The 21,662-nt window shown below is 43.2% G+C and overlaps 1 protein-coding gene across 1 annotated transcript in view; it reads left to right on the top strand.

The window, feature by feature from the left end:
* The window catches only part of LOC135200248 (DNA polymerase alpha subunit B-like), a 234,176-nt gene extending 215,551 nt beyond the window's left edge, over positions 1-18,625 (top strand). Inside the window, 1 exon segment of the mRNA XM_064228711.1 lies at positions 18,204-18,625. Coding sequence (XP_064084781.1) covers positions 18,204-18,350 — 147 coding nt within the window. The 3' untranslated portion in view covers positions 18,351-18,625.
* Positions 18,626-21,662: the final 3,037 nt, after the last annotated feature.

Raw genomic sequence — 21,662 nt, 5'->3', positions numbered from 1 at the left:
ACTATGCTGTGGACTTAGTTCGGTTGTTCCAGAGCAATCATTACTTCGTCTTAATAGCTTGTCAGTATGAGTACTGTACATAACCAAAGTCGAGAAGAGGGATAGGTCATAGACTATTCCCTTCTTTTCGTCTTAGGTAACTGCATGACTTCTCTTGAGAAGTCAAGCACAAAGGGATGGGGATTTGTGACGCTCGATTTCGTACCGATCTTCGTAGCGAAGACTCAGAAACCTTCGGTAACTGACGATTGGTTCGAGTCCTTCACAATACCCTCCCTAATGGACTTCACCGCCTCCGATACGAAGGCTATGCTGCTTTGTCCTGTGAAGGTGCGACGGAGCTGTCTGAAGAAACTCGACACCCAGGATGAGTGTGGACGCCTCTTCATCATTCTCTCGCGTTCCGCAAGAACTTCTCCGTGGCGCAGGTAATGAAGGCAGGCGCCTGGTCCAACCGGACCGCATGCCACCTCTTCTACCTTCAGGATATTGCCCACAGTTCCTTGGATCTTTTTCCTTAGGAACTGTGTGGTTGCTCAACACGTTGTGTAGTTACCCCACCCAGACCCTCGCAGGCTGAACAGCATCGAGTCCTGGTGTGACCGTAAGAATGGATGAGGAATGAGAGTGTGACTGGCTCCTCTTCCCATCTTTTTCTTCCCTCTACCTTTGGGTAGAGGGACACGGTCGTCACCTGCTGGGTAAGGACGAGATGCAGGTGAGCTACTCAATAGAGCACCATCCTATCCCTTTCAGTAGGGATAGGAGTAAATATCCACACTTCCTCCAACAAGGGGGAAGGAAGGAAGTGGATGCCAAATTGAGACAAACCCATCATTTTATGATTGTCTCTTGCAAACAGGAAACAAGTTCTTGCTTGCTGGTACGAAGAGATACGCTTGCCTCTCTCTTAGTACTTGGCCCAGAGGTCTGACCATTGATCCTGCGGTGCACACCCGATCAATCGGACAGAGGTTTGGATCCTCCCTTGCTCTTACGACCAGGGAGGCACTCCAGGGTTGGACGAACACCAGTCTGTTCACCAAAAAGACTCAGATTCCTCCCACCAAGAAGTGAGTCTTCCTATTGTTAAAGGACCGAGGGTTTGTATTACGTATCGGAACAAATGACATTTGTCGAAAATTGCATTTTTCCTAACTATACAAACCTGAGGTCCTTTATATATAGTCCCCACATCTGCCACCCCTCATCTGCAACTTTTTTGCATGGGCCTAAAGCAAAAGTGATTCTTCACCTCTCGGGCGCGCGCAGGGCGCGCGCACGATCGACAAGCAGTTAACTACCGTTCTCCCTTGTTCGAAGCTTACGACCGTCCCAGCTGCCGCTAGTACCTTCCTATTGTTAAAGGACCTCAGGTGTGTATAGTTAGGGAAAAAATGCAATTTTCGACAAATTGTCATTTTAAATCTTACATAAAACTTGGTATAGGTTAAGAATATCAAAATCAGTAAAATAGCAATAACATAAATACCATAGGAAACTATTTGAAATATGTATAAAAATAGACAATCATAGGTAAAATGAGCTTCAAATAGAAATCTAATAGTCATAAATTATCAATAAATAAGTATATAAAAATACGTACAGGCAATACAAAACGAAGACAGTTCTAAAAAGATAGGATATGTAGTAAAAATCAGATAGTCATAAAATTTTCAATAAATAAGTCTTAGCAAATATGTACAGACTCAGAACCCATGTTGAATTAGGATACCTGGATTTAAGAACTACAATGCAGTATCAGTTAGTAAAACATATAAAAATAAGCCAGATCAAAATCTAAGAACAAAGTAATAATAATTAAAAGAACAATTAAGACTCTGTTAAAAGTAAACTCCTTAGTTTTTGACTTGAAAATAGACACAGAGCCAGCTTCTTTTATTTCACGTGGCTGTTCATTATACAACACTGGACCTCGGACTCTGATTTGCCGTGAGCCAATACTAGTTTTATGTCTTGCAACATACAAATCATCCTTTTGACGTGTAGTGACATTACTGAATAAAGATACTGGTGGGAAACTGTATAACCAATCTGGAATTTTATTATTTAAAGCTTTATATACCATAATGCACATGTCAAGAGTATACTGGTCTCTTATTTTTCAACCATTCCAATTACCTTTAAATGTGGGAGTTACATGTTCAAAACTTTCTAACGTTGCCAACAGCCACTCTTGCTGCAAAGTTCTGCAGCTTTTGTGCTCTTTGTAGCTGTGATTTTGTTAGTACATCCCCAACTTTTAAGCAATATTTTATATAACTTAAAGCTAGTGACTGGACGACTATCTTGCGAGTACTTGACTCAAAATGATCTTTTACTCTATTTAAGTATATAAGAGTACCCATTACCTTTTTATACATTTCGTCTATGTGACAGTCAAAGTTCATGTACCGATCGAAATGAACACCTAAATTTTTTGTTTTCACAGTCGTCATTGGCTTAATTATATTTCCATTAAAATTTATCTGTACCTATCTCCAATATCTGACCACATATTGCCTGGATCCAATAATGATAAACTGTGTCTTTTTCTCATTTAGAAGTAAGCCATTTCTCAAAAGTAATCTTTAGCTCTGTTTAGAATGTCTTCTGCCTTACAAATCATGTCGGCTATTTCCTTAATGTCACCTTCTATTAGTATTTGTGTGTCATCAGCATATTGAACTATAAAACAGCCAGGTATTGATCTCACGAGTCATTAAACATATACCATGAAAAAGTATAGGGCCGAGAATTGATCCCTGAGGTACTCCAGAATTGAATATTTTTCTTCGATGATACAGTACCATTTAGCCTGACGGACTGAAACCTATTCTCAAGGTAGCTCTTAAACCACCTCTGATCAATATTCATCAACGCACATTTTCTCCAATAATATGGCACCATTCACGCTATCAAAAGCCTTAGATAAATCTAGTAATAAAAGTAAGGAACTTTTTTTGTTTGTCTATATTTTCATAAATCTTGTCAGATAATTTTAACAGGGCTGTTTCAGTAGACAATTTTGGTCGGAATCCATGCTGGGCTTAAAGATTTAGTTTATTTTCCTCTAAAAATTCAGTTAACTGATTTGCAATAATTTTTTCAAGTACTTTCGATAGAATAGGTAGCAAGGAATGGGACGGTAATTTGAGATATCGTCGGCATCCCCGACTTTTGAAGAGCGGAACGACATGGGAAACTTCCATATGTCTGGATATGAATAATGTAACAACTGATGTATTGATAATAATCGTCAGGTAAAAAGCAATACATATAAAACCATCTCTAATGAAACGTAAACAAATACATCAGATCCAAAGCGTTAGTTTCTTGCAAATCTTTAATGACTAAGATTACTGTGTTACAGTCCACTGGCCTTGGTTTAAAACTATCGACTCTACTGTGAGGGATAATAGGGTCTGTTTCCAAAGGCATGCGGTTATGCAGTTCTTCTGTGTTTTTTCAAAGGTCTTTCTCCCCACTTCTGCGAAGAATTCGTTAAACTCTTCAGCTTTACGTTTGCCAAAAACATCTTTGTATCACAATTCAGCTTATTCGTATCGCTGTTTATCCATTGAAAAGCATATTATTAGTAATCTTCCACGTAGCAGCCATGTCACCTTTAGCATTTTTAAATTCTTGTTTGTAGTACTGTTTTCTACCATCAGTTAACATCGAGTTTACCTTTTTCTTCAGTTCCTTATGAGTTTCTCTAAGCTGAATATTTTCTCTTTGATTTTTTAGTTTTTTTTTCACGTTATCTCTTACCATTATCGACTCTTTTATAGTATCAGAAATCCAAGGGGCAGGGGGACGAGTTACTTCTCTAGTAACCACAGGTGCGCACATACTACACAGGATGTGAAAACATTGGTTAAAATTTCTACTGCTTACCTACGTTATCGGTACTTAAAATTTGATTCAATATGGGAACATATTCATAAGAAGAGAGCAAAGAGTTTCTTGAGAGTAATTTTTCAAGCACCTAAAAGTTTTAACAATAGTTTGCCTTTTCGGTTTTACGAACGTTCAGCAAAGTTAAAATATTCTCGTGATCTGCTATTGAGCTAGGGGTTACCTTCTGATTTTGTTATCAATATATTTAGCATTTGTAATGACTAGATCGATAGGGATGCTGAGTAGAAGTGATTCGTGTGGGTATCTACAATCTGGTCAAATCTTAAGTTTTTGTTAATTAGCTTACCAGTTTGTTCTCCTTTTTTAACAGATCATCATTAAAATCCCCGTAAATGAAAACAGGCTTATTGTGTAAAATTACCTCCTTAAAGACGTCTGAAATATAGTTAAAAGAGGTAACAGCAGCTTTAGGATGGCGGTACACGCACCCAACATAATAGAGGGAAATTTTCGATGTTGGACGGAGACGACTTATCTTCCACTCCTCCTATTTTTCGATCCCAAATTCAGCTCGGTGACTTTCAATATTCCTTATAAACAAACATACACCTCCATCCTCGACCATTGATCCTCACGATATATATTATACTCAGGTATATGAATAAAAGTATCAACTTATATAAGGATACAGCCATGTCTCACTAATACATAAAAATATCGATTTTTTGTTCTTCTAGCATTAACTGTATTTCAAGTATATGACCAAGTATGATTGGGCATTTATATGTACAACTTTTAGAAAATCATTACATTTAGCATTCTCAATGGCACTGCCTAGTCCTAGCAATGGATATTTTTCTGACATTGTTTTGCTTTTGTGTCTCCATATTCATGGCATGAGTAACACCAATTACCTTAGGTCGAACCTACAATCGGATTGGTGGTGATTAAATTCACCACATTTGTAACACCCATACCCATTTCTTTCGGTATATGAATAATAATAGTCGTTAACTTCTCTGTTACTTCTATCATGTCCTTGTCTAGCATTTGTACTACTAAAGTGGCGCTTGGTCTCTACCATAACCAAGTCTACCTCGATAATAAGTATTATTCCTTGAGTGTTGATAGCTATTTCTATGTAACTATTTTTTTATACATTCAACTTCCCTGGCAGATATATACTTAGCTATAGGACTCCGTCGTCCCCGACAGAAATTCGAATTTCGCGGCACACGCTACAGGTAGGTCAGGTGATCTACCGCCACTGCTGCTGGGTGGCAGAACTAGGAACCATACCCCATTTTTCTAAAACAGATTTGCTCTGTCGAGGGTAGCCATAACATCGTTATTGTTACCTCCTGACTTGGATTTCGTTTTTCATCGCCGTTGATCTTCTGGACTGTCTTTTTGGTGACTGTATTTGGATCTGTGGTTTGGCATACGCTTTTGTGGAACGTTTTTTGGATTTTGGCTTTGGATTTTGCTCAAAAATGTCTGATTCTAGCTGCGAAGTTAGAAGATGTATGAATGAGGGTTGGTGGTGAGCTACCGAAAGTGTCGTTAGATCCTCACAAGGTATGCAAGAAGGTGTAGGGGATATGAATGCACGAGAAATAACAGTGTGATGAATGTGTGAATATGGATGAGGAAGGATGGAAGAAAACTAGATTCCTACTTAAGGAAACTAGAGAGAGATAGGGTTAGAAAGGCTGGTCTCTAGAAGTATGAGTAGATCACGCTCTAACGAGCCAGTTAGTATAACTAACCCCCAAGTTAATTGCTTCCTCACATTGCAGTATCAACCTCTCCCGTAGCAGATGTTGCAAGTTCTGCTACGGAGATTGCAAATCTGAAGACCGCATTAAGAAGGATGGAGCTTGAAATGCAAGTCTTAAAGGTAAGAATGTGGAAAGTGACATAAGTGTCCCCAGTGTAGTGGAGGGTGCGTCTGATCGGCTCTGTCTCGCTCCCAGACCTAGAACCTCTTCCAAGCTCCCAGGCCCAGAGGGAGAAGGAATGTCGACAGTCGTACGGAGGGTTACGGAGAATCCCACCGGTCAAGCGTCCCCTCGGCAGAATCTGTAGCGTCCCAGACTTGCAAGGTATCGCCGTTGGAAAGGCATCCTGAAAGAGTGCTTTCGTCATCCGATTCGTCTCCTCGAAGAAGTGGATGGACTTCCGACGAATTGTCGCGTCCGATCAAGAGGAGTTGGAAAGCTCCGACGTTGGACTCGAGCCCGGAACGTTTTCCGGACGATTCTCCCTACGAGAGGAAAAGAGCCAAAAGGACAATATCCTCGATCTCCTACACCTTCCAGAGCGCATTCTCCTATTCATGACAAAGAGAAGAAGAAAGAAACAGCGACGGACATCCTACGTAAAATGCAGGAATCAGACTTTCCTCTTTAGTAGGAGTATTGAGAAAAGACCTCCCGAGGAACAAAAAGGACGATTTCTTCCGGTTAAGAGATCTCGTCCGAAGGGCGTTCCGGACTCCAGACTTATCTCCTCTACTCCTCGTACGAGTACAGAGAGGAATAAAGAAGAAGGATGAAAACTCATAGAATTGAGACGCAACATACGGACAATGACGAAGAGTGTCCGAGTCGGACAGAACCACCCAGGCGCTCGGCGCCAGAATGGACTACTCGGACGGGAAAAAGTGTCCTACGCGGACGGCGCCAACCAGACACCATTCGCCAGAAGCGGACAGCCCGGACAGGCGATATGTCCTATGCGGACAACTATGTTCAAGCGATGCCTGCCTACCGCGGGAACAGCCTGGATAGGAAAAAACGTCGTGCGCAGGCAACTCCGTTCGGGCGCCAGGAGCCAGAAGCGGACAAGACGGACAGCAGAAGTGTCGTACTGGAATGACACCAGCCAAGCGCCAAGTTCCATATGTCGACAGCTCGGACAGACGACACAGTCGAGACGGACAGATACGTCCAAGCGCATTGAAAGACTTTCTTCAAAAGAACAATACGGAGAAATCAACCAGGAAGCGTACTCTTTATGATTTGGACCAGGAACGGATTTCTCTGGACAGAGACGAAAGACGTCGCACAGGCGGCCCGTCGTCCTGTTCACGTTATGTCCGTTTCTGGTGAAAATCTGCCGCAAGCACAGCTGTCTCCTGAGAAGAATGCAAAATGTCGCACAGGCGGCCGTCATTCTTGTCAGGAGGGCTTAGATGATTATCGGGTTTTTTCTCAGGATCGGCATTCTCCCGACAGGGACACAAGATGTCGCACAAGCGGCCGTCGACCTTGTCGGGAAAGCAGTTGATCCTGCGAAGAGTCCTTCACCTTTGCGAGAGGAGACGTTCTCCCTCGGCTAATAATGATTCTCCGGTGGAACTTGCATTAGAAGATGTCTCTGACACCGAAGATCAAAAAGCGGCGGGACTATCAGACTACAAAGCGTTGGCTGCGCTTTTACTCCAAGAATTTGGAGATTCCATTGAGTCCTGCCGCTCCTCCTTCTCCTCGGTCCGCTGTTCACGAGCGCGAAAACCAGCAAAGTCGTCCTCCTTCTTGAAGATGCGGCCAACAATTTCCATGAAGAAGGCTTTGCAGTCTTTTGGAAATTGGCTTAACTCCACAAGAAGGAGGCGGGAAAGACTGTCTTTACCTGCCCTCCCTCCAGACTTTCTGGGAGGAGGGGTATCTGGTATGAGACAGGCGAAGCAATGGGACTCGCCCTCCCAGCGACTGCAGAGGCAGATTTCTCAACGCTGGTGGACGCGTCAAGGAGACGCTCTCTTTCTTTCAGCCAAGACAACTTGGGGGATGTCTGAAATGGACCATCTCCTCAAGGGATTGTTCCATGTCTTGGAAGTTTTCAACTTTCTGGACTGGTCCCTTGGGGTGATGGCCAAGAGGACACAAGACAATGAACAACTGAGCCCGATATCCTTAATAGTATTTTGACTTGTATGGATAAAGCAGTGCAAGACGGATCGGGAGAAGTGGCCTCCCTTTTCGGGGCGGGAATACTTAAGAAGAGAACTGTATTCAGTTCTTTTCTTACGAAAGCTGTCTCTCCGGCACAGAGGTCGTCCCTTCTGTACGCTCCTCTGTCTAACCAGCTTTTCCCTTCTCAGTTAGTGAAAGATATTTGTCACTCACTTACCGAGAAGGCGACACAGGACCTTCTGGTTCAATCAACCAAAAGGCCGAACCGAAGACAGCTGTTCCTGCCACGAAGGGGGAGACACGGGTCCCGAAGCCGCCCTTTCGAGGGAGTTTCATCTTCGAGATCCTCCTTTAAGAAAGAGAGGAGCAGAAAGAAGAGGTAGGGCTTCTGCCTTTAGACCTACCAAGAAAAGCAAATGAACCTCAAGTCCTCAAACACCAGTAGGCGCCAGACTACTGAATTTTGCAGAAGAATGGACGTCGAGAGGGCGGACAACTGGTCCCTCTCAATTGTGAGGAGAGGATATCTCATCCCTTCTTCAGGGACAGACCTCCCTTGACGTCTATTCCGAGAGACTGTCGGCGAAGTACGAGGACCCTGTCAAGAGGAAGATCCTTCTGCAATTAGTAGAACAAATGTTGGACAGGAGGCCCATAGAATTAGTACCGGATCCACACTCTCAGGGCTTTTACAATCGACTGTTCCTAGTTCGAAAGCCTCGGGAGGGTGGAGACCTGTCCTGGATGTGAGCGCACTGACCGATTCGTAGAGAAACAGAAGTTCTCTATGGAAACATCCAAATCGGTGCTAGCGGCTCTGCGTCCAGGAGATTGGATGGCCTCCTTGGATCTACAAGACCGCATATTTCACGTCCCTCTTCATCCGTCATCGAGGAAATATCTAGTATTCATGATGCAGGAAGGTCTTTCAATTCAGGGCCATGTGCTTCGGTCCTGTCTACGGCTCCTCCAAGTGTTCACCAACCTTATGAGGAACGTAGCACGGTGGCTTCATCTGGAGGGGGTGAACATATCCTCTATCTGGACGACTGGCTAATAAGGGCCAAGTCAAAACAACAATGTTTGGAGGACTTAGAAACAACGTTGAATCTCGTTCGCTCACTCGGACTGCTCGTGAACCTCGAGAAGTCTCAGATGGTCCCCAGCCAAGACATTGTCTATCTGGGGATTCAGATGGATTCTCTCGGGGTGTTTTCGAGCATTTCCATCGCAAGACGAATTGCTCGAGGCTTGGAGAAAATATCAAACTTCTTAGGGAAAGAACGAAGCTCAGCGAGGGAGGAATGGTTAAGTCTTCTGGGCAACCCTTTCGTCGCTGGAGCAGTTCGTTTCCCTAGGGAGGGCTCAATCTGAGACCTCTGCAATTTTACCTGCAAAGAATGTGGGACAGAAAGAAAGGGGATCTTTCGGATCAGTTTCCCATTCTTCAAGAAATAAAATTAGACCTGAGGTGGTGGTTAACCCCGCTTCAGAAGAACGAAGGCATATCCCTTTGCGATTCGGAAACCCTCTCCTAGTGTTGTTTTCCGACGCCTCGGAAACAGGGATGGGGAGCAAACTCTAGGAAAGAAGGAAGTGTCAGGAACCTGGACAGGAGAACAGGTGTCCTGGCATATAAATGTAAAAGAACTTATGGCAGTTCATCTAGCCTTGAAATACTTCGAGTCGGAGGTCAGAGGCGTGGTAGTCCAGGTAAATTCGGACAATACCACGGCTCTGGCTTACATCCGAAAACAGGGGGGGACTCACTCGCTTACCACTATACAAGATAGCGAGAGAACCTCTTGATATGGGCAGAGGAACGAGGCACTGTATTGCTGACGAGGTTTGTACAAGGGACAAAAAAAAATGTCAGAGCAGACAGACTCAGCAGGAAGAAACCAGGTCCTTCCAACAGAGTGGACCCTACACTCCGAAGTCTGCCGAAAGCTCTGGTCTCTCTGGGGGAAAGCCTCAGATAGACCTGTTCGCCACGTTTCTTTTTCTCTCCAGAAGGATAGAAAACTTTGCTCCATTGTAGAAGATCCAAGAGCAATAGCGATAGATGCTTTTCTCATGGACTGGTCGGCATAGATGCCTAACTCTTTTCCCCCGTTCAAGATTCTGGGGAAGTGTTAAGAAAGTTCCGTTCCTCGGAGGCGACGAAACTGACTCTAATCGCCCCATATTGGCCCGCTCAGATTGGTTCACAGAGGTACTGGAATGGACGGTGGACTTCCCCAGATCTCTTCCCATGAGGACAGATCTGCTCAAACAACCCCACTTCGAGAGATATCAGAAACATCCACGCTCTCTCCCTGACTGCCTTTCGACTATCGAAAGACTTGTCAGAGCGAGAGGCTTTTCCCGCGAAAAGCTGCAAGCGCAATTGCCAGAGCCCGCAGGTCCTCTACTCTGCGGGGGGTCTATCAATCGAAGTGGGAAGTCTTCCGTAGATGGTGTAGGTCGAAGAAGCTGTCCTCTTCCGATACCTCTGTGACCGAAATTGCTGATTTCCTTATCTTCCTTAGAGAGGAATCACGTTTAGCTGTTTCTACCATAAAAGGTTATAGAAGTATGCTCTCGGCTGTATTTAGAAACAGGGGGCCTTAACATAGAAGACAATAAGGATCTCCATGATTTGATAAGATCCTTTGGTACTACAAAGTCTAAATCCTTTATCACTCCAAGTTGGGGAACCTAGATGTGGTCCTCCAGTTTCTCTCTTCGAATACTTTCGAACCACCTGATAAGGCATCCTTTAGGGACCTCTCGAGGAAGTGCATTTTTTCTCTTGACCCTCGCGACGGCCAAGAGGGTCAGTGAGATACATGCATTAGACTCTCGGGTAGGTTTTAGAGGAGATTCTGCTGTTGTCTCTTCCAACCTTTGTTTTTGGCCAAGAATGAGAATCCTTCTAAGCCTTGGCCCAGAAGTTTTGAAATCAAGGGCCTCTCTCCCCTTGTGGGTAGAGAAACAGAACGGTCTCTCTGTCCGGTCAGAGCACTGAAGTTTTATCTGAAGAGAAAGAGTCAACTTCAAGGTTGTAATCAGAGCCTATGGTGGCGCGGGTAAGGAACCCGCCCGAAGAGGCAAATGTCGAAGAACCGCATTAGCATTCTTCGTAAGAAATGTGATACGGAGGCTCACATGAAATGCCAAGAGGAATCAGTTTAAGCTGCTTAGGGTTAGAGCACACGAAGTCCGGTTGCAATTGCACTTCCCTAGCCTTAATAGAAATATGTCAATGAAGACATATTAGCAGCAACATATTGGAGATGCAACTCGGTATTTGCCTCCCACTACTTAAAAGACATCAGAGTGACTTATGAAAAGTGTTTTTCTCTTGGACCTTATGTTATCAGCGAATACCGTGCTGGGACAGGGAGCTGGTACTGATCCTTAAATAATATTGTTTTTAAACTAAAAGATTGTTTGGTTTTGAGTTTTTATGGTCGTTTGAAAGGATGTTGGGGGGATAACTCCTTTCAATCGTGAGTACTAAACCCCGGTATTAGGATCAGGTGATCGGGATCGGTGTTATGCTCCTTAATGATGCCATATGGCAAGGTGTTTTGTCATGTAAGTGGATAGGACCCCATTGACAAAGATCCTTTGGTTCTTTCGAGTAAGTGGATAAGGACCCCATCGACAGACCATCAAGAATTCTTAGCATGAGGTCACTACCTCGCTGAGGCTCTTCAGGCGATGTAAGCTCCTAGGCAGTAGCCATGAAGTCTTTCGCCGACACAGGTAGGAACCAAGGTTTCTTATATTTTTGTTACCTACAACGTATGTTTGTTCCCTGTCTATTCAGTAATTAGCTGTCTCTTACCCTCCGCCAAAGGTGCCAATCAGCTAAGTATATATCTGCCAGGGAAGTTGAATGTATAAAATGATATTGTCATGATACAATAAAGTTTTTATACATACTTTACCTGGCAGATATATACTATTAAATGGCCCACCCAGCCTCCCCTCAGGAGACAGGTGGAAGAGCAAATCTGTTTTAGAAAATGGGATGGTTCTAGTTCTGCCACCCAGCAGCAGTGGCGGTAGATCACCTGACCTACCCTGTAGCGTGTGCCGCGAAATTCGAATTTCTGTCGGGGACGACGGAGTCTATAGCTAAGTATATATCTGCCAGGTAAGTATGTATAAAACTTTATTGTATCATGACAATATCATTTTTATTCCTTCCTTCTACCTCCCGATTTATCATAAGGTTGCTACTTTTACTCTTTACATGATTAATCCTATAGTTATTATTTTTCAGATTACATATATTTGACTTGATTTCTTTCCAATTATAACAGAGAAAGTCGTTTGTGCATATAGATGAAATTGCATCTAGCAACCTAACCGCACCAATTCTATTTAGCAAATCATAGTTTTTATCATCCTGGTTTTCATAGCAATTTGTATCAATATCGCCTGTTCCAAGCTTAAAAAACCTTTGTGTCTCAATTAAAACAACACCATTTCTGTCACACCATTCTAACAATTTACAGTTATATTGATTTATTCTACTATTCAAATCATGTCTTGTTGCTTCTAGAGCTGGAACAAGTTCACAAACCATTACTACAATGTCATTATTTTTCTCTTTGAGTTCAGCCACAATGGCTCCCAGGTTATCGAGGACTCTTTCCAACGCTACATCTTCGTCAAGCAGGTCCTGAGTACCACAGTAGATGATGCATTCTTTCGGTGAAAATTCCAGTTTTTCCCTAATCCAGGACTTTAGTAGATCCAGATTTGCTTCGGGGAGGGTTCTGATCATAGCCTTATCGTTGAGGTCATTAGACTTTACTTCTTTTAAACAAGAATCTCCAATAAGTAATATATTTCCTTCATTCGAAGTGGATGCCAGAGTTTGACGGGAGCGCGATCTATTCTGTTGCTGAAGGCTCTCTTTTAAGTGTTTGATAGTTTCTTCAGCAAAATAAAGTTTAGTTTTAAGCTCCTCTATTTCTTTTTTCCTTCTCTGCCAGGGAATTGTTCACAACATAAAAATTGTCTTAGTTTTTCCCTAACAAACGCTTCAAATCGGTGAGAGTAGTTCTGCCGAATTTGGGATTAGTCTCTCATTTTCTATCTCATGGGTGCCATCAAGGCGGCGAAAGTGTTTCTCAATACTCCCATAATAAGTGATTAGTTTATCAATTAGGGTTTCTTTATTAGTCCATACACCTCCAAGTCCCAGCTGAGTACAGTGTTTCTGCAATTCACTCTTCTTGTACCCTCTTAAAACTTGATGTGTTTGAAAGCAAAAGCGACGACAACGGTGGTTTGTCTCTCTCTTCTCCACCTTTCCCTATCTCTTCACCCTGCTATATGTGCTATTAGTAGGCATATTTGATGTTTACAGTGCGTGAGATAATGTGGGATCTTAATACAGTGTCCAGGAAAGTGATAAATACTTTGTAATTTACGATATTAGATTCTGATAGAAAGAAACAATATATGAAGTTCCTTTGACGTCACAAGATGCCTAGTGCGCATGCGCGCTCCGAAAAAATTTAACAGGAGTCCAGTAGGTAACTCCAAGAAATTTTTAAGCTAAAAATAACAATGTACACTTCAAATTACTGAAAACACTGGTCGCTGACACAATCACTGCGCTTTCACATACACGAACTGGTCACTGTAATCCCATAGAAAGTCCAGATAAGCGAAGAAAATCCTTGTTAAAATGAGGAGGTCATCCAGTGCGGTGGGGGGGGAGCAAGAGAGAGAGAGAGAGAGGAAGTAGGAGGCGAGGCCTCCTACCCGACTTGACGCCTGGGGTGGGGGGATTGCCTCTTCAATCATTGGCGGGACTGGGGGATCTTGGGGCCAATCTCTGGACTGTCCAGGTCCTCAGGGATGGCTACCGGATCCCCTTCCAAGACGTAACACCTTCCCTGATGGGGGAGCTAGACAGCGGGGCGTTCAGCCCCCGGATCCCCGGTCACGGGGAGGCTCTTCAACTGGAGGTCCTGTTTCTATTGGAGAAGGGAGCCCTCCAGCGAGTGGTGGACCACTCCCCGGGGTTCTTCAGCCACCTATTCCTGGTGGCGAAGGCTTCGAGGGGGTTGGAGACCCGTAATCGACCTGTCCATCCTCAACACATACGTCCTCAAGACAGAATTCAAGATGGAGACCCCTCGCTCTGTGCTGGCGGCCTTGAGGGAAGGGACTACATGCTGTCCCTAGACCTCAAGGACATATATGTACTTTCAGATCCCAGTACACCCCTCCAACAGGAAGTTCCTCCGCGTAAGGTGGGAGGGATCGACATACCAGTTCAGGACCCTCTATTTTGGCCTGTCCACATCGCTGCAGGTATTCATGAGGTTGTTCTCCCTCGTGTCCACCTGGGCCCATAAGAAGGGCATGCGTCTCCTGTGGCACCTGTACGATTGGCTACTCCTTTCCTCCTCAAGGGATCTCTTGAAGGAGCAGAGGGACAAACTCCTGAACTTCTGCGCTTGTCTAGGTATCGTCCTGAACTGGAAAAGTCGCACCTGGAACACACCAACAGGATGGTGTACTTGGGAATGGATCTAGATATAGTGAGAGCCAGGGCGTTCCCGTCGGAGGAACATATCTCCAACTTGAAGGGCGTTGCAACCCCCTTCCTGACAGACACGCCCCGACCAGTTTGAGAGTGGCTGAGGCTGATAGGCCACCTCATCTCCCTGGAGAAGCTAGTACCGCAGGGAAGGCTGAAGATGAGGCCCGTCCAGTGGAACTTGAAGGACGGGTGGGCCTCAGACGGGAAGAACCCATGGGAGCTGGTAGTCCCCTCTCAGCCGATGGCTGATGCCCTTCACTGGTGGTTAGACGACACGAACCTCCGGCTGGGGGTCCCGCTGGCGGATGTTCCTCCGGAAATGCTCTTATTCACGGACGCTTCAAGGGAGGGCCGGGGAGCCCACCTATAGTCAGAAATGAGGGGGGGAAGTGGTCGGAAAAGGGAGCGTGAGCTCCATTATCATCAGCCTGGAGCTTTTGGCCATCCTCAAAGCGCTCCAAGCCTTCGAAACTAGCCTGAGGCGCAAACGAGTGGCAGTCATGTGTGACAATGACACCGTCATTGCTTACATAAAAAAGCAGGGGGGTCTGAGATCGCGACCCTTGTGCGGCCTGGCAGAGACCGTTCTAGAGTGGTCAGAGAACAAGAACGCCAGGATCTCCCTGTCAGCAAGGTTCATTCCAGGAAAGAGGATCGTGATCGCCGACAGACTCAGCAGGCTAGGCCAGGTCCTGGGGGCGGAATGGTCCCTACACCCAGTAGTAGTGGGTGAGTTGATCGGGAGGTGGGGCTCCCCCTCCATGGACTTGTTCACAACGAGCCTGAACCACAAGCTCCCGGTGTTCTGCTCCCCAGTCCCGGACCCAGCAGTGGTGCGGGAAGACGTGTTCCAGCACCCCTGGGACAGTCTAGACCTCTATGCATTTCCCCCCTTCAAAGTCCTCAGGCAGGCCCTCAATCATCTCCGGATCTCCAAAGCCACAGTCATGACCCTTGTAGCCCCCAGGTGGCCGGACAGAGACTGGTTCCTGGATCTCCTGGAGATGTCCATTCAAGAACCCTGGGAACTCCCCCAAAGGCTGTCCCACTTCGAAAGGTTTTACCAGGGCCTGGACGCCCTCTGCCTTCACAGGTGGAGACTATCAAGCTCCTGAACAAGAGGGGTTTCTCACGCAAGGTGGCCTCCTGCATGTCAGGATGCCTTAGGAAGTCCTCCGCAGCAGTTTACCAGGCGAAGTGGAAGCTCTTTCAGGGCCTGGTGTAATGGACAGAACTTGGACCCCCTATGGACCAAGATTCCCCACATCACGGAATTCCTAGTCCATCTGAGGGAGGACAAGGGGCTCTCCATCGCAGCCATCAAAGGGGTCAGGGTGGCTTTGAGCCAGGTCTTTTATCAAAGAGGGGTAGACCTGGGGAATTCCAAGGACATCTCCCTGCTCATTAGGGTCTTCGAGCAGGCATGCCCCCCCAGGTCCCTGGCAGTACCTCAATGGGACGTGGCCAGAGTCCTGGATGCACTGGAAAAGCCTCCCTTCGAGCCGCTCAAGGATATCACAGACAGAGAGCTCACACTCAAGAAAGTCTTCCTCTTGGCCTTAGCATCCTCCAAGAGGTGGGGGAGCTTCATGGCCACTCCTACCAGGTGTCCCACTCAAGGGGATGGAGGGATCTAACTTTCAAGTTCTTGCCGTCCTTCGTAGCCAAGACCCAGAACCCGTTGGTGGTAGACGAGTGGTTCGTGGAGTTCTCCATTCTAGCCCTGCCGAAGTCAGAGGACCCCAAAGACCTGCTCCTTTGCCCAGTCAGGGCAGTAAGGAAGTACCTCAGCAGGACGGAAGGACTCCGCCCCGGTATTCAAAACCTGTTTGCCTCTACCGGGTGCACACAGAGGACAGTCGCAAAGAACACCATCTCCCTCTGGTTGAGGGAGACCATCAGGAGGGCTTACGAGAGAGCGGGGCTTCCCCCCCCTCAAGGCACAAAGACTCATGACATCAAAGGTATACGCACTTCCCTGTCTTTCGCCAAGAACCTGGCCATTGGCCAGGTCCTCCGGGCAGGGTTGTGGAAGAGGCAGTCCACCTTTATGGCCCATTACCTCAAGGATTGCATGAAGAGTTCTCTTGACGCCTTTGAGATCGGGCTGGTGGTGGCAGGCCAGCAGAGGGTCTAGTCTAGCTTAGGGGGTATTCGTCGTATGAATGTGTGTATATATGATGTTTGTCGATCCTCCATAATCTACCCTTTCCCTACTGGGCCTTCGACATAATCGTCAAAATCCCTCAGCCATCAGGTCTGTCTATGTGAGGGATAATATATGCTTACAAATCATTGCATTACACTCATAGTTTTATTCCCTACCCTACCCGCCAGTCGGGATTAGTTCTTTTCAGCGGGGGGGATCCCCACCACTCCGCCCTAATCCGGCAGAATGGGTCCACCCCCCCCCCCCCCCCTCTCCTCCTCCTCCTCCTCCTCCTCCTCCTCCTCCTCCTCCTCCTCCTCCTCCTCCTCCTCCTCCTCCTCCTCCTCCTCCTCCTCCTCCTCCTCCTGAAGGAGGCTGACCTTTTCATTGACAGGACTCATCCTTCCCTAGACACTCCTGCCTCCTAAGGATTAAGTCTCCTATGAGAGTAGTTCGAGATAAGTATTCGGCGTCGGAACAAATCACAAATTTTAAGTAATCTGTATTTTTCCAAGCTATACTTAACCCGAACTAAGGAGCTTTTAATCCCACCCTTCCATCTTCGTGTATCTGAGGGCAGAAGTTCTAGAGGTGTGGAAAGAACTGCAGGTCAGAAGTGGTGATCTTCGACCCTGGGGTACATACCTGGCTGGGGGTCGGGAGGGAATAACCAGTTTTTTTGGGTCGGTACCGGATTGACATCCAGGATTCTCCTACGATAGTAGTTCGAGGTAAGTACGTATAGCTAGGAAAAATACAAATTGAGTCTTGTGATATTTTAATCATTCTTAATGCAGTGGAGATCTGAATAAAGAATCCCAGTAAATGGAAGCTGCACTTTATAGCTAAGGCTGAATAAAATGAATAATGGAGCTGGCTACAGTGATGTCCGGACCTGGCGAAGTTACACTTAATGCTTATACAATCAAGTATCATGCATGTTTTAAATTCAACTTTGTTAATTCACTGGAAAAGTACCTGAATTACATCTCTTTTAGCAGCTAATGGCAATGAAGATATCGATAGTACGCAATTCCCGAGATTTGTAGAATGTAAACAATATTAAATGCAAATGGCGTGCGATGACAATTATTATATTCTGTAATATGTTAAACTTTGGAAATTACCATTTTCTCCAGAAAATATTTAGGTTTATAAACCTGTCCATTTTTGGAATTGCAGATAGAGATCATACACCTGTAACAAAGTGATGCTTGGTCATCCTAATGTCTGATTGGTAATTATCCATGATAATTACTGTAATTACAGTAGTTGTGTCACTAGTAATTCACTTGAATTACCTATGGTTTTTATCATTATTACAGATGTTTTGTTTACAGTGTTGATAGTTGTGATGGTAGTTAACAATTGAAACAACTATTGACACGTCTGGGGTTAGCCTATCATTAAAAATCTCGGCAGGATTTATGGTTTGCTTTTTTAAGTTTAAAAGGTTGCCTTATATGCCGGCACATAAGGTATAATTTGTACGTATTAAATTTTATTTTCGTATTCTGATGCTGTGACTTGTTCACAGAGTTAAGGATTATATAAGTATATGTTTGTACTAATTCATGTTCTAGCTTTGCTAAAAATTAGATGAGTTATCATTTATATTATTAGTTTTTGTATTTTGAAGCTGTGACTTGTGTAGAGTTGCCATCAAAAGAAAGAGTACAAACATTTAATAGTTGATTCTGTATTACTTCAGGACCTAGAGGGTTGTGTTGTGGTAAATCCTGAGCGGCTGGCCAAAGGTTTAGTTGGAGGAACTTTTGCAAGACTGGAGTTGCATCCTCCATCCCAAGAAAGAGGATCAATGGTGGGATCTGTCAATGCTCAAATCATTAAAGTGTGAAGGAAATGTCACTTGTTTGTATCAGAAAGCCTTCTTACAAAGCTAGAAATTCTAAGCATCCATATAAATGTTTGCCTTGCTTAGAGGCACTTGTACATGATTTCCAAGACCTAAATATATGAATTTATTACTTTGACTTAAAAAATTTAGGTTGTCTAGTTATTTTGATTTCAGAATACCCCAGTTTTTATACATAAGTTCTCTAATCTCTATTATATAATATCTTGCTATTTTTATATAATTTTATAAGAAATAAAGAGTTTAATGCAGTCACAGTAGTCTCTTATTTAAGCAATCCTAACTGCAACCTGCATATCTGAGTCTTACTTAAAACACTGTCTGAAGCAGGATGTGTGCAAAGATTGGAACAAGCGCTATCCACAGTAATGCTCATCCCTTTAGTGTGAAAATTTGCTTGATCATATGACTGCTGCAGAACAGAATATATCAAATTCATTCTGTCCCATCTTTGTTTTCTTCATCTGTTCTTCCAGTTATTTAGTTATGAATATTTCAGCCAATTAATGATATTAAAAATCTTTTGATCATTGACATTATGTGGCTGACTGTACTCTACTGTTATAGGAATAAAAATTCTTAGGATAAAACCTTTGTTTTTATGGTATTTTTACGTTGCATGGAACCAGTGGTATTCAGCAACAGGACCAATGGCTTTACGTGACTTCCGAGCCATGTCGAGACGAGAGTGAACTTCTATCACCAGAGATACACATCTCTCACCCCTTGGTAGAATGTCTGAGAATCTCATGGCCACCGTGGTGGCATGTCAACACCATACCAATCATGCCACTGGGGCACTTAGAATAAATGGGATATATATATATATATATATATATATATATATATATATATATTATATAATATATTATATATATATATTTCAAAATTAGAGGCACCCCCTCTACAGCATAAACTAAAATTGATATGGACAAAAATAAAAGTAATTCAGTACAGGTATTTATTCAAGTTTCTCTCTGAGTATATAACATTTTGTGTGGCCTCCATCTGCCTGTACCACAGCCTGTATTCTTGACGGGTATGATTTCAGCAAATCGCAAAAAAGCTGAGACTCAAACTCCATTTCCCTGAGCACTTCGGTAACCTCTCTTCACAGGTCATCAAAGCTTGGTATACCATCATTGTTCATTGTGCATGCTTCAACACAATCCTTTAAGATACTACCAATGTTTTAACACATTAACCCTTAAACGCCTACGGTATTTCAGAAATCGTCTCCCGTATGCCGGCAGGGTTCAGGTGTGAGCCCCGAAGCGGAAAAAAGTTTTTTTTTTTTAAATCACAGCACGCTTAGTTTTCAAGATTAAGAGTTCATTTTCGGCTTTTTTTTTTGTCATTGCCTGAAATTTAGTATGCAACCATCAGAAATGAAAAAAAATATCATTATCATATATAAATAGTATAAGAATATATGACAGAGCGAAAAAAAAATTTCATATATAATTGTATACAAATCGTGCTGTGACAAACGGGTTAAAGCTAATGAGTTAAATTTTTTTATTGTATTGTACACTAAATTGCAATAATTTTGGTATATAATAAATTGTAAAACAATCAAAGCAACACAGAAAATATTATCACAAAATGATGCATGAATTCGTAACGCGCGGACGTAAAAAAAATGTTTTTTCAAAAATTCACCATAAATCGAAATATTTTGCTAAGAGACTTGATTGAATATTACTAGCCTGTAAGATTTTTAGCTTACAATTGCATTTTTCGACCATTTCAGTCGAATTAAAGTTGACCGAATGTCGAATTTTTTTTATTTATCGTTATTTGTATGCAAATATTTTATTGTTGTATTCTACATGAAATTGCGCAGATTTTCATATATAAAACTCTATGTAACGGCTAATATGAAACGGCGCGAGCAAATGTTACAACAATGTGACTCGAGCATTTCGGAGATTCCGCGCGCAGAGGGAAGGAAAAAAGTTTTACGTATTTCAAAAATTCACCATAAATCAAAATATTGTGCTAGAGACTTCCAATTTGTTTCAAAATGAAGATAAATGATGGAATATTACTAGACTGTAAGTTTTAGCTTACAATTGCATTTTTCGACCATTTCAGTCGAGTCAAAGTTGACCGAACGTTGAATTTTTTCTATCGTTATTTATATGCTAATATTTCAAAAATGGTAAAAGCTATGACCAGGAATGATTTCTTTGTTGTATTCTACATGAAATTGCGCACATTTTCATATTTAGAACTCTATATAACGGCTAATATGAAACGGTGCAAATATTACGACAATGTGACTCAAGCATTTCGGAGATTTGCAGCAGAGATTCCGCACGCGGAGGGAAGGAAAAAGTTTTCAAAATTTCACCATAAATCAAAATACTGTGCTAGAGACTTCCAATTTGTTTCAAAATGAAGGTAAATCATTGAATATTACTAGACTGTAAGAGTTTTAGCTTACAATTGCGTTTTTCGACCATTACGGTCGAGTCAAAGTTGACCGAACGTTGAATTTTTTCTATTTATCGTGATTTATATGCAAATATTTCAAAAATGATAAAAGCTACGACCATGAATGATTTCTTTGTTGTATTCTACATGAAATTGCGCACATTTTCATAAACAGAACTCTATATAGCGGGTAATATGAAACGGTGCAAATATTTCGACAATGTGACTCGAGCAATTCTGAGATTTGTGGCGGAGATTCCGCACACGGAGGGAAGGAAAAAGTTTTTTTTCAAAAATTCACCATAAATCGAAATACTGTGCTACAGACTTCCAATTTATTTCAAAATGAAGGTAAATAATTGAATATTACTAGACTGCAAGAGTTTTAGCTTACAATTGCATTTTTCGACCATTACGGTCGAGTCAAAGTTGACTGAACGTCTACTTTTTTCTATTTATCGTGATTTATGTGCAAATATGTCAAAAATGATAAAAGCAACAACCATGAATTATATTTTATTGTATTCTACATGAAATTGAGCACATTTTCATATATAGAATTCTATATAACGGCTAATATGAAACGGTGCAAATATTACGACAATGTGACTCAAGCATTTCGGAGCTTTGCGGCAGAGATTCCGCGAGCCTTCAGCCGCAAAGCTCCGAAATGCATTGGGGAAGGCGAAAAGTTTTTTTCAAAAATTCTTCATAAATCGAAATATTGTGCTAGAGACTTCCCGTTTGTTTCAAAATGAAGGTAAATGGTTGAATATTACCAGAATGTTAGATTTTTTGCTTCCCCAAAAATACCAATATATATATATTATAATAATATATATATATATATATATA

The sequence above is a fragment of the Macrobrachium nipponense genome, chromosome 26 (assembly GCF_015104395.2).
Source record: "Macrobrachium nipponense isolate FS-2020 chromosome 26, ASM1510439v2, whole genome shotgun sequence".
Classification (NCBI taxonomy): Eukaryota; Metazoa; Arthropoda; class Malacostraca; order Decapoda; family Palaemonidae; genus Macrobrachium; species Macrobrachium nipponense.
This window is presented reverse-complemented; position numbering and strand designations above follow the sequence as displayed.